Source organism: Oncorhynchus tshawytscha, linkage group LG33, assembly GCF_018296145.1.
Source record: "Oncorhynchus tshawytscha isolate Ot180627B linkage group LG33, Otsh_v2.0, whole genome shotgun sequence".
Lineage (NCBI taxonomy): Eukaryota > Metazoa > Chordata > Actinopteri > Salmoniformes > Salmonidae > Oncorhynchus > Oncorhynchus tshawytscha.
Window position 1 is genome coordinate 18395376 of NC_056461.1, and position 13643 is coordinate 18409018.

Sequence of the window (13643 nt, forward strand, 5' to 3'; positions counted from 1 at the left end):
TTCGAATAGAGACGTCACTCCGTATTCCTCCGCCCCCACATCAGTGGCTACATTAGCCAATTCATTTATACTATTTATACATTTGCCAATTTCATTATTATACTGTTTCTAATGTTTTACATATTTAATTTTTCATTCCTTTAGTAGTTCTTTTTTTTTTTCGTTTTTTGTCAATGTGAAAAAACACAACACTATATTTTAATTTGCAATTTGCACCTGTATGTGTTTTATTGATAGGCCCATATTAAATTAACTTTTGAATAGTCGAATACATTTGTAGTGGAAATGTTGTGACGCCTATACGAATCACTGACGCGTTTTAATTGTCTGTACCTTTTTTAGAATTGGCCAAAATTCTTTAGCCAAAACTGGATGAAAATCGTCCGTGGTGGTCCTTTAAACGTTTGCCAATGTCGACGTTCCACACGGGGGCGCAGTACACCTCTTTTGGCCAGTCTCATCCCCATCTCTCTCACTCATCATCCTCTTCCTAAACACTGTCAGTGTCAAAGATGACTTTCTTACCAAAACAGAAGTCAAACAATTGACACGAACTGAACAGAATGACAGAATGACATGTCATCATCAAACATGATAGATGTCTGTAGTCTATCCTAGACTAGTGTTAAAAAACGATTATTAGCCTACATTTGTTTCCAAAGCTAAAAGCAACATTTCCTTACCTCAATAATGAAGTTGAAATTATGGCCAGATATAATTTATGTAAATAATTCTATGAACACCACACAAAATAAGAATGATCCAGATTCTGTAATCCTTTTTGGCTGTGTTTAGACAAGCAGCCCAATTCTGGTATTTTCCCCACTAATTGGTATTTTTACCAATCACATCAGATCTGTTCACATTAGATCGTTTTCAGAGCTGATCTGATTGGTCAAAAGACCAATTAGTGAAAAAAAATATTCAAATTGGGCTGCCTGTTGAAACACAGCCCTTTTTTTTGCAATTCAGGATCAGATCGATCTGTCTGTCTTAGAGCCAGTTTTTTAGCAAAGAATTGGAGAGGATCATTCTGATCCAGATATCACAATATAGTTGTGTTTACACAGGCACCCCAATTTTGATCTTTTTCCACTAATTGGTCTTTTGACCAATCATATTAGGTCTTAAAAAGAGCTCATATGAAAAGGTCTTATGTGATTGGTCAAAAGACCAATTAGTGGAAACAATATCAGAATTGGGATGCCTGTGTAAAAAAGATCATATTGTATCATATCAATATAATATATCAATATCACAGAATCCAGAGTTTCAGTGCTTTGAACTGGGCTGCACCTTGCCATCTACTGGATAGGTTCGGGTACTACTACACTGTCATAGGAGAAATAAATGACTAAACTACATGAATAAAGGTACCTAGATTAAAAGTAATAGAGCCTGCGTATCATTTATAAGTAAGTACACACTTGTCAATATAACAACTGACCACATGCCTATACTGCGGTCAATTTAACATAATTCACCTTTAGTTTTCAGATGTAAGAAAGTTTTCTAAGCCTTGTCACCCAAATTACATTGATATTTATTGGTTGTAGAGCCTTTCACCTTCTAAATCCACCTTTCCAGTGGAATAAAATAATCATGATTTTCGGCCCCAAAACTATATTTATCACCTTTGAAAAACGTAAAAACAGCATTTAACTTCGATTTGAAGTCAGATTGGATTACCAAATCCAAATACCTATACGGAGGATCAGAATCTAATTTCAGTTTTGAAAAACCCAATTCTAAAATGTAATACTATCGGATTGCAGGAAATCTGATCTGATTAAATGCATATAATAATATAATTAATCAAGACAATGATTCATCCGTTCTATTCATTACTTTTCAATGCATTTCATCTGATCCGATAGGCAAAATCCAGATAATAATTTTTTAAAAACTGGGCCCAGAAGATTAACTTGAAAGCCACACCCATGACATTGAATGGAGGCTGAACACGTTGAACAATTATGAGTTTCAGAGGGCGTGTCTTGTCAGAATGAACGAGCCCACTCTGATGTTACATTTAGTCCAGACGAGGTACAACACTAAACGCTCTTCCACAACTTTCTGTCGACTCAGGTTTTCTGGAGGATAAGCGACCAACTTGCGTTTAAACATTGAATGTGGGGTCGTTTCGGGGGAGGGGAAAGTGTTACGCAGTAGGCTAGTGTTTTTCTTTATCACCCAGTTTCAGATATTGTCCTTGATATTGGCCAACGCGCCTCTCTTGCCCCTTCTCTTGGGGTCGCGTTCGTCGGGGATTGTTGTTAGTTCACCAAGGGGGTGTAGCCATGGGGGATGTTATTTCCACTCACCTGGACGAGGGCAAGCGAGAGATGATTACAGGTAAGCTCTCCCTTCTCATGACAACTGAACTCGTGGAAGGGCAAGCGAGAGATGATTACAGGTAAGCTCTCCCTTCTCATGACAACTGAACTCGTGGAAATTGAATTTCCCACTAATTTCCCTCTTGTGAGTTGCTGCCTAATTTGCGTAAAATGTGAAGAGGGGTACAAGACAATTGATTTAAAACGATACGTCCTTCCACACTCACCGGAAACTTAACTCGACAGTCAGCATCCCTCGAAAGTTAGACTACAAATGTTTCAATAAATTACAGATTGTTACAGAATGTCAAATTGCCGCGCATAACCCTCAGCTGAAGTACATTTAGAACAGTCAGTCCCAAATCAAATCAAATCAAATCAAATTTTATTTGTCACATACACATGGTTAGCAGATGTTAATGCAAGCCCAAAGTGGAAGTTCTTATTTCCCAGAGATAACTGCTTTCCCAATGACAGGCGGCTTGATCATAATGTTAGTGCACTAGTTTGGCCCATACAGAAGTCTATTTAAATCATGTATTGCCCAACCTCTCACTCCCACAGAATATTTTTTGTCAATTTAGGGAGCAGTGTAGGCTAAACTGTCACATGGACTGAACTATTTAGGTTTGAGGAGTGCAATCCCTCTTGTCGAAGTTATACTATTGCTTGAGCATTGGTCTGCTAACTTCTCATGTTGAAATGTGTCCTTCTGAAAGGTCAACAAGGGTGAGACCTGGAATGAGGGTAGGCCTATTTGGGCTACTTGTGATTCACTGAACCAGTCCACAATTCAACCCTGTTGGTGTACATTTGCTTGGGTGAAGTGAGGTCTGATCAGGCTACTCCAATCTTGTGTTTTCCATAGCTAACCACTCAGTCTTGGGTTCTGACCTCAGAATCCAGGATGTGGCTGGAAACAATGTATGCACTTTCCCCCCAGACTCACCCTCATTCCTGATTACAACTGATTCTCTCCACCATGAATGTCTGTATTTGTGCCTCCTATAAGACTTGTCATCCAGAGAATAGGCAGATTTACAGACATCTGTGGTCTCTCCACATAATGGATTAATCCCAATTGGCACCCTATTCTCCAGTTCACTACTTTTGACCAGAGCCCACAGGGCTCTGTTCAAAAGTAGTGCCCTATATAGGAAATAGTGTGCCATTTGGGATGGAACCTCTCCTAGGGGAGTCTTTCCCGGTAACACGAGGTATCAACTCTAACACTGCTTCTTGAGAAGATGAACGCCAGCTATGTGCTGTAAACACTACTACTTCAGTCAGATCTGTGGAAGTGACGGGTCTGTCGCAAACGGCAAGCAACTTCTAGTGAGGCTCTCAGAATGTCATCACAAGCAAAAGGAGCCTCGTTTACACCTTGCAGTAACATGTAGGTTTTTTGATCTGATAGATATATATATATTTTTTTTTTAACCTTTAATATGATCTGATCATGGTATTAAAATGTCTCTGTCCACTTTGTCTGCATTGTGACCAGATTTCCAGGTACCTCCCTGTATATAAATGAGATATATATATATATATATATAATTAATTATATATATATATATAATTAATTATTTCAAACTAACATGAATTTATTTGGTTTAAGACTATTATTAATGCCATAAGTCATTGGTGCTTCCTGTCAATGATGTTAGAGGTGGGTATAATGATGAATTTAAATGGCTTGACCATCCAGATTGTTTTACACTCGATCGATATCCAGATACAATAGGTCCCTGACTACCTCCAGAGGTGGTCAGGAAGAACTGTTCACAATCACATTACGACGCATCTTTTTAATGATCTCCACTTGTAAAAACGTGGGCACAACCAGAACGTGGACAAGATCAGGACCAAGGATGCTAGTTAGCACCAGGTAAAAACCGGGCTAAAGTAGGCCAGTTATTTCCCTACTATTGCGAGAGTATATTACATCACTGTTCATAGTAATATACACACTACCTAATACTAAAAAAATAAAGCCTAGCCAGTTGATATAATAGTGAACCCTTCCTCCACTCATAAGTCTGACTGTATTTTAGTCTGGTAAAGAGCGAGGGCAGAAACCAGACGGTAGCTGTAGCTTCTAAAGATGTCCAAAGCTGCAGCTTCAGAAGGAAAGAGCGAAGCAAGTAAGTACAGAAGAAAAAGCAGGTAGGAACATGCCTTGGTATTAATGAACAGAAAGCCAGTCTGGTTCTCACACAGTAGAATGGGAAGTAACCCCCCATTCTGTCTATATGGTTTTCTTTCTACATGCCTTTTAATTCATATCTCAGTTTCATTTTATACCTTTTGTCTATTTCACAAACACAACCCAACCAACTGCTAAAGGTGACAGCCCTGTTTGGGTGTGGGTGGGAGGAGTGGTTAGTCAGCTCTTGTCCATGGGGAGTATACTGTTTGGAATAGTTAGCTGTACTGGGGGATGCCTCCACATTTGCTGGCAAGGTACATTCTCACCAGCTGACACACACACTTCTGTTTTCTTTCCTACTCCTAGACTTGTGTTAATCAGTTGTCAGTGAACTGCTTGACCCTAGTCCATCACTCCCTCATCCCCTAGTACATACAATACAGTAGACCTACCTAGTGACCGTACATACCATTCAAGCTGCAGGAGTGTTCCAGTCAGTCTAGTTTTCCATCTGTAAAGAGTTCAACAGTCTGCAACCAACAGAAACAGGAAGGCTAATGTTCAATGCATTCTGACTACTGACTACTGACTTCTGACTACTGTACCTCTCGCTCTCATATATATGCATGAATGCATATATGCATGAATGCATATATGCATGAATGCATGCTGAAGGTAGGTGGGGGTGCTGTCCATCTAACCCCCTGACTGCTCCTTTGATCTGATGCAATCAAAGCCAGGTTTGAATTGGACTCTAGATGACAGGGCATACAGTTTCATAACTTAGGCCTTGAGTGTAATCAAATCTCCATCAGTTTAGTCTGCTGCAGACTGTCCGTCAAGCCGTGCCTTCATTCCAGTGGGGAAGTGTGTAATTTGACCTAACTCCTTGTGAGAGTGGCTTTGGCACACTAACCCAGCCTGTCGGAAGTGCAGTACGTGAATGAAATATACTGCACAAAATATAAACGCAACCATTTAAAAGATTTTACTGTTATAGTTCATATGAGGAAATCAGTCAATTTTTAAATAAATTCATTAGGACCTAATCAATGGATTTCACATGACTGTGAATATAGATATGCATCTGTTGGTCACAGACACCGTAAAAAAAAAAAAAAAGTAGGGGTGTGGATCAGAACCAGTCAGGTGCCTCCCGAGTGAATCAATGGTCTAACACAGTGCTTGAGGTGTCCCTACAGACCCGGGTTCGGATCCTAGGCGGTCTCACAACCGGCCGTGACCAGGAGTCAGGGTGCCTGCAGGCTGACTTCATTTGAATAGTATTTCCTCCGACACATTGGTGCGGCTGGCTTCCGGGTTAAGCGGGCAGGTGTTAAGAAGTGCAGTTGGGTGGGTCATGTTTTGGAGGACGCGTGACTCGACTTTCACCTCTTCCGAGTCCGATGGGGAGTTGCAGCGATGAAACAAGATTGCAATTGGATCTCATAAAATTGGGGTTTAAAAAAGTCAGTATCTGGTGTGCCCACCATTTCACTCATGCAGCGCAACACATCTCCATCACATAGAGTTGATCAGGCTGTTGACTGGCCTGTGGAATGTTGTCCCACTTATCTTAAATGGCTGTGCGAAGTTGCTGGATATTGGCGGGAACTGGCACGCTGTTTTAAAAGTCGATCCAGGGCATCCCAAACATGCTCAATGTGTGACATGTCTGGTGAGTATGCAGGCCAAGGAAGAGCTGGGGCATTATGCTGAAATGTGAGGTGGTGGTTGTGGCGGCGGATGAATGGCATTCAAATTGCCATCAATTTAAAATACAATTGTGTTCGTTGTCTGTGGCTTATGCCTGCCCATACCATAACCCTACCACCATCATAGGGCACTCTGTTCACAATGTTGACATCAGCAAACCGCTTGCCCACACAATGCCATACGTGGTCTGCATTTGTGAGGCCAGTTGGATGTACTACATTCTCTAAAGCAACGTTGGTGGTGGCTTATGGTAGAGAAATTAGCATTAGATTATCTAGCAACAGCTCTTGTGGACATTCCTGCAGTCAGCATGCCAATTGCATGAACTTGAAATATCTGTGGCATTGTGTTGTGACAACTGCCCATTTGAATGGCCTTTTGTCCACAGCACAAGGTGCACCTGTGTAATTATTATGGAGTTTGATGGGGTTGAGGTCAGGGCTCTGTGCAGACCAGTCAAGTTCTTCCACACCGATCTCGACAAACCATTTCTGTATAGATCTTGCTTTTGTGCATAGGGCATTATTACGCTTAAACAGGAACTAAGTCACCAAGCCCAAACCATGAAAAACAGCCCTAGACCATTATCTCGCCTCCACCAAGCTTTAAAGTTGGCACTGCATTTGGGCACGTAGCGTTCTCCTGGCATCCTCCAAACTCATTCGTCTGTCGGACTGCCAGATGGGGAAGCGTGATTCATCACTCCAGAAAACGCGTTTCCACTGCTCCGGAGTCCAATGGAGGCAAGCTTTACACCACTACAGCCAACGCTTGGCATTGCGCATGGTGATCTTTGGCTTGTGTGCGGCTGCTCGGCCATGGAAACCCATTTCATGAAATTCCAGACGATCCATTCTTGTGCTGACGTTAGTGAGTGTTGCAACCAAGGACAGATGATTTTTACGTGCTGCCCATTCAGCACTCGGTGGTCCCGTTCTGTGAGCTTGCATGGCCTACAACTTTGCGGCTGAGCCGTTGTTACTTCTAGACCTTTACAGTAAGAGCACTTACATTTGATCGGGGCAGCTTTACCAGGGCAGAAATTTGACCTACTGACTAGTTGGAATGTAGACAATAAGTTTAAAAAAATATCACAATGTGGTTGGGAGAATGCAAAACGTCAGCCAGGTTCTTCGGTGCCATCCTGTGGGTGAAATAGCCAAATCCACTAATTTGAAGGGGTGTCCACTTACTTTTGTGTGTTTGAGGTAGATGTGTACATGAAGGCAAGGCAAAGTGACTAGGCATCAGGATGGATAATAAGAGTAAAAGAAGGAACAGATTTGCAGAAGCAGGTGAGTGTGCGTGTTTGTTGTCATTATGTGTGTAAAGTACCAGTCAAATGTTTGAACACACCTACTCATTCAAGTGTTTCGTTTATTTGTACTATTTTCTACATTTTAAATACTATTGAAGACATATAAAGTGTTAAACAAATCAAAATATTCAAAGTAGCCACCCTTTGGCTTGATGATTGCTTTGCACATGCTTGGCATTCTCTCAACCAGCTTCATGAGGTAGTCACCTGGAATGCACTTCAATTAACGGGTGTGCATTAAGGTAACTTGTGGAATTTATTTCCTTAATCCATTTGAGCCATTCAGTTGTGTTGTGACAAGGTAGAGGTGGTATACAGAATATAGCCCTATTTGGTAAAAGGCCAAGGCCATATTATGGCAAGAACAGCTCAAATATGCAAAGAGAAATTACAGTCCATCATTACTTTAAGACATGAAGGTCAGTCAATACAACAAATGTCAAGAACTTTGAAAGTTTCTTCAAGTGCAGTCGCAACAACCATCAAGCGCTATGATGAAACTGGCTCTCATGAGGACTGCCACAGGAAAGGAAGACCCAGAGTCACCTCAGCTGCAGAGGATAAGTTCATTAGAGTTACCAGCCTCAGAAGTCGGCAATTAACTGCATCTCAGATTGCAGCCCAAATAAATGCTTCAGAGTTCAAGTTACAGGCACATCTCAACTGTTCAGAGGAGACTGCATGAATCAGGCCTTCATGGCTGAATTCCTGCAAATAAACCACTTCTAAAGGACACCAATAATAAGAAGAGACTAGCTTGGGCCAAGAAACATGAACAGTGGACATTAGACCAGTGGAAATCTGTCATTTTGGTCTGATGGCAAATTTTAGATTTTTGGTTCCAACTGCCATGTCTTTGTGAGACGCGGAGTAGGTGACTGGATGATCTCCGCATGTGTGGTTCCCACCGTGAAGCATGGAGGAGGAAATGTGTTGTGGGGATGCTTTGCTGTTGACACTGTCTGATTTATTTAGGATTCAAGGCACTCTTGGCCAGCATGGCTACCACAGCATTCTGCAGCGATATGCCATCCCATCTGGTTTGGGCTTATTTTTAATTTATTTTTTAATTTAACCTTTTTATTTAACTAGGCAAGTCAGTTAAGAACAAACTCTTTACAATGATGGCCTACCTGGGAACAGTGGGTTAACTGCCTTGTTCAGGGGCAGAATGACAGATTTTTACAGGGATTCGATCTAGCTTCTTTTAAGTTACTGGCCCTACGCTCTAACCGCTAGGCTACCTGCCGCCCCAGTGGGCTTAGTCCCACTATCATTTGTTTTTCAACAGGGCAATGACCCAACACACCTCCAGGCTGTGTAAGAGCTATTTGACCAAGAAGGAGAGTGATTGAGTGCTGCATCAGATGACCTGACCTCAACCCAATTGAGATGGTTTGGAATGAGTTGGACTGCAGAGTGAAGAAAAAGCAGACACGTGCTCAGCATATATGGGTACTCCTTCAAGACTGTTGGAGAAGCATTCCATGTGAAGGTGGTTGAGAGAGTGCAAAGTTGTCATCAAGGCAAAGGTTGCTACTTTGAAGAATCTTAATTATAAAATATTTTGATATAACACTTGATTACATGGTTCCATGTGTTCATAGTGTTAATGTCTTAACTATTCTATAATGTAGGGAAAAAAAACTTGCATGAGTTTGTGGGCCAACTTTTGACTAGTACTGTGTGTGTGCATAGTCTGTGCAAGAGTTAATTACTGGTTACCTGGACTATTTATCAGTTATATGGCTTGGGGGTAGAAGCTGTCTTGGAGCCTGATGGTCCGAGAGCCGATGCTCCAGTATTGCTTGCCGGACGGTAGCTGGTTGGACAGTCTATGGCTTGGGTGACGAGTCTTTGGCAATTTTTTTAGGCCTTCCTCTGCCATCCAGGACCTCTAGATCAGGCGCCAGGGAGCTCGGCCCCATTAATGTACTGGGCTGTCTGCACCACCCTCTGTTGAGCTTTGTGGTTGATGGTGGTGCATTTGCCATACCAAGCGGGGATGCTCTCAATGGTGCAGCTGTAGAACCTTTTGAGGATCTGAGGGCCCATGCCAAATCTTTCAGCCTCTTGAGGGGAAAGAGGCGCTGTCGTGCCCTTTCCATGACTGCAGATGTGTGTGTACCACAGTGATGTGGACTCCAAGGAACTTGAAGCTCTCGACCCGCTCCACTACAACCCTGTGGATGGGGGTGTGCTCTCCCCTATTTCTCCTGTATTGCATGATCAGCTCCTTGGTCTTACTGGTGTTGAGGGAGAGGTTGTTGTCATGGCACCACACTGCCAAGTGTCTGACCTCCTCCCTGTAGGCGGTCTTATCGCCACCAGTGATTAATTAGGCCTACCACCATCATGACATCAGCAAACTTAAAGGAAAACTCCACACACAAACTATCTTTTAGTATTTGTTTCATTAGTCCATTGTTGAGATATTCCCAAAATGTTTTGAATGTCGTCATTCAAGTTTTCAAGATGTGTAACTTTCAAAATGCATCATGATGCTGCATTTTGCATATCTTGATATCGACCTTGTGCCATCCCAAACTCCAGCCAGCCACTCCAAGTACATGTAAATGCTAACGAGTGCAGTATTTGACATAAACTATTTGCAGGACAGATATCCCAGCTCAAAAAGTTAAAATGCTACAGTTTGCTGCACCCACAAATACAATATTAGACAGCAAGGCACTTGATCCAGTAGGGGATTCTCTGCTGTTACCAAGAGAAGCTTGATTTTGCAAGAAGCTAACCACTTAGCTAGCTAGGTAACTAGCTACTAAGTTAGCAAACCAAATGCACAACTGCAGAGCATTTAGCACATTTTATACAGCTTAGCTTAACTATTAAGATTTCTAGCTGGCAAACGTTTCAAATTTATTTTTTAAAGTTTGGAATTCCAGGGTGCAACAATCTTCTGCCGCATGCTGCACAACAGTGAGTGTGACTTACAAGGCTTCCGTTCTCGTTGTTGTGTGCTTGTAAACAAAACAACGTGAATGTGGACTACTGTTAAGCTTCATAATGTGACCGGTGAAATTAAGAACGCAATCTGCTTAATCTCCTAGTGTATTGTACAAGTTGGTATTTACTTAAGTAGCTACAAATATTCACATTTTATTAAACTTCTGTATACCTCCCAAGCCTACTTGAGGGGCCCCTGTGTTGACGGTCAGCGTGGCGGAAATATTGTTGCCTACGTTCACCACCTGCGGCCGTCCTGTCAGGAAGTCCAGGATCCAGTTGCAGAGCAAGGTGTTCAGTCGCCGGTTCCCCAGCTTGGTGATGAGCTTGGAGGGCACTATGCTGTTAAACGCTGAACTGTAGCCTGAACGTCATTCTCACATAGTTAATTCCCCTCTTGTCCAGCTGGGAGAGGACAAGCACTTCATAACTACATATGCGAGTGCTACATGGCGATAGTAATTTAGGCAGGTTATTTTGGAATTTTTAGGAACAGGGACAAAGGTGGTCAGCTAGAAAACATCCTGGGATTACAGACTGGGACACAGAGATTGAAAATGTCCATGAAGACACTTGCCAGCTGGTCAGCGCATGCTTTGAGAATGCACCCTGGTAGTCCCTCTGGCCCGGCAGCCTAGTGAGTCTTAAACCATTTTGAAAAGTTTTACTCACATTGGCCACACAGAGCTCACACAGTCATCCGGAACAAGTACTTTCATGCAAGACTCTGTATTCCTCAAAGTGAGAATAAAAAGCACCGCTGGGTATCTTACGGCTGGGTTTCCCTTTGTAATCCATTGTCGTCTGCAAGCCCAGCCACATACGATGAGCATATGAGCCAGGTGTTATAGGATTCCACCTCACTCCTATATTGTCCTTTTGAATGTTCAATGTCTCGTCGGAGGTTGTAGCAGGCTTTCTTGTATGTGTCCTGTTTCTTGTAAGTGGTTGCTCTGGTTTTTGGTTCGGATACGTTCGTATAGTTACTCTGGAGACATCATATATGCACTTACGATGAGGCCCGTCACTGATTTGGTAAACTCAATGCTATTGGATGAATCCTGGAACATATCCCAGTCTGTGCTAGCAAAAGTCTTTTAGCATTGAGTCTGCTTCGTCGGACCATTTCCATATTGCGCACGTCACTGGTACTTGCTCTTTTCATCTTTTGTTTGTAAGCAGGAGAAAGAGTCATGGTCAGATTTCCCGCAGGGAGCATGAGGGAGGGCCTTATATGTGGTCTAGTTTTAGCGCCCCTAGTGGCGCAGGACACGTGTTTGGTAAAAGTGAGGTAGACCGGTTTTAAGTCTCCCCGCATTAGTCAACGCCCATCAGAGGCGCTGCCGCTGGGTGAGTGATTTCCTGTTTGTTTATACAGTTCGTTCAGTGCTACAGTGGCGTTGGCTTGTAGAGAGATGTATACAGCCCTGATTACGGGTGAGAAGTCTCTTGGTAGATAAGTGTCTGCAGCATGCCATGAGGTGTTCTATATCAGGTGAGCAAAAGCTTGAGATTTCTTTCACACTGGAAGCATTGCGCTGGTTGTTTTATGAAGACGCACCCCTCCCCCTTTGGACTTGCCCGAGCCCTCCTTTGTCCGATCGTACCGATGCATGGAGCAAACCACTGAGTCCTACTTACATAGTCATCCAGCCATGTCTCTGCTCGGCATATAATAGTGCAGCTTTCCAAGTCTCTGATTGGAGACTCTCTCGAATGAAGACACACCGAGGCTATCATTGGGGCGTCAGGTAGCCTAGTGGATAAGAGTGTTGGGCCAGTAACCGAAAGGTCGCTGGTTTAAATTCCCCAAGCCGACTAGGTGAAAAATAGGTCTGTGCCCCTGAGCAACTCACTTAACCCTAATTGCTCCTATAAGTTGCTCTGGATAAGAGCGTCTGCTAAATGACTAAAATGTAAATCATCTGTGTAGACCAGCAAGAATTGATTATGTAGGTGGAACTGTCTCGATTTTAGGTTTTCAAAATGTCAGTAACTTTCCAGTTTGGAAGATTCCCGGAACCTGAAGGGTATAAGCCGGAAATCTGGGAATCGTTCAACCAGAATTTCTGGGTGTTTTGAGAGTTGGCTGAATTTTGCAACCCTAGACCAGCATGAAACATCTATTAGACATGTTAAACATTCAGGATCTATTCTGTTTTAGATCCCTTGTGTTTTTATACAGGGCATTTCATAAAGTGACTAAATGTGTGTTTTGAGTTTACAGGATAAACCCTGTTTACTTGTCTCTGTTCCCTCCTTGGCTCTTCCACTGGTTCTTATCTTGTTGTCAGGTTTTTCCTTCCTGCCCTCCTACTCAAAGGCTCCTTTCTCTTTCCTGTGGCGCCTTTGCCATAAACATCTCATGGACTGGTGTCACGTTGAGCTGAGAACACTGAACCACCACAAGCCAACCCTAAATGGACTGTGAGCAATTCTGTTGTTGAAGTCCTTTCAAGAATGACTCTGGTTAGACCATGGTATGTTACCATTCAACAACATGATGCTTGATTGTCCGTATTAGGGTTGAAAAATTGTTAACTTTTTTAAATGTCCAGGTTTTATGAGAATTTGGGGGGGGGGGGGAATAACTGGGGTTTTGCAACCTCACTCCAGATGGTGTAGTCTGCTACAAATACAATACATTTGGCACAATCCTATTCCAGGCTCTGATGCTCCTTGACTGTAACAAAAGGTATGATAAAGTCATCTTCAATATCTGTTCCAATTGAGAATGAAGTTATTGTACCATCATGATATGTAGTGTTTTCTCAGTGAAAGCTGATGCGGCTCCTGACTTGCTAACTTTCCTTATAAAGACACATGGTGAGCAATTTGAATTTTACTGCTTGGACTTTTTCCTATAAGGCAGATAGAAAGGTGGTAAAGATACTGGAGGGTTTAATGCCCTCTCTTCCAGTCTCTCTCTGCTTTTCCTGTCTGAGTCCGAGCCTAGTTAAGAGTCACCTTTTATAGCCCTCGCCTGTCCTCAATGCCTGCCTCGATAGTCGCATACTAACAGCTTCTCTTCTACACCAAGCTCTTAGCCAAATGCTCTGTAATCTACCGAGTCACATTACTGACGTGTCACGCTTTTCTGGCTCTGCTGCCAGCTGAGACTGCGTTTCGGTGACTGTGTGGCCTAGCTGTGCTCTCGCTG

At 42.7% G+C, this 13643-nt stretch overlaps 1 protein-coding gene across 3 annotated transcripts in view; it reads left to right on the forward strand.

The window, feature by feature from the left end:
• The first annotated feature begins 1955 nt into the window (after positions 1 to 1955).
• The window catches only part of niban2a (niban apoptosis regulator 2a), a 60165-nt gene continuing 48477 nt past the window's right edge, over positions 1956 to 13643 (forward strand). The window contains exon 1 of one of the 3 annotated variants that reach the window (XM_024402434.2): positions 1956 to 2046. Coding sequence is in view for 2 of the 3 variants with exons in the window: in XM_024402432.2 (XP_024258200.1) it covers positions 2301 to 2355 (55 nt within the window). In the remaining variant the exon portion in view is untranslated. Of the gene's footprint in view, positions 2417 to 13643 lie in introns of all 3 variants that reach the window. The other 2 variants (XM_024402432.2, XM_024402433.2) reach the window with 2 other exon arrangements.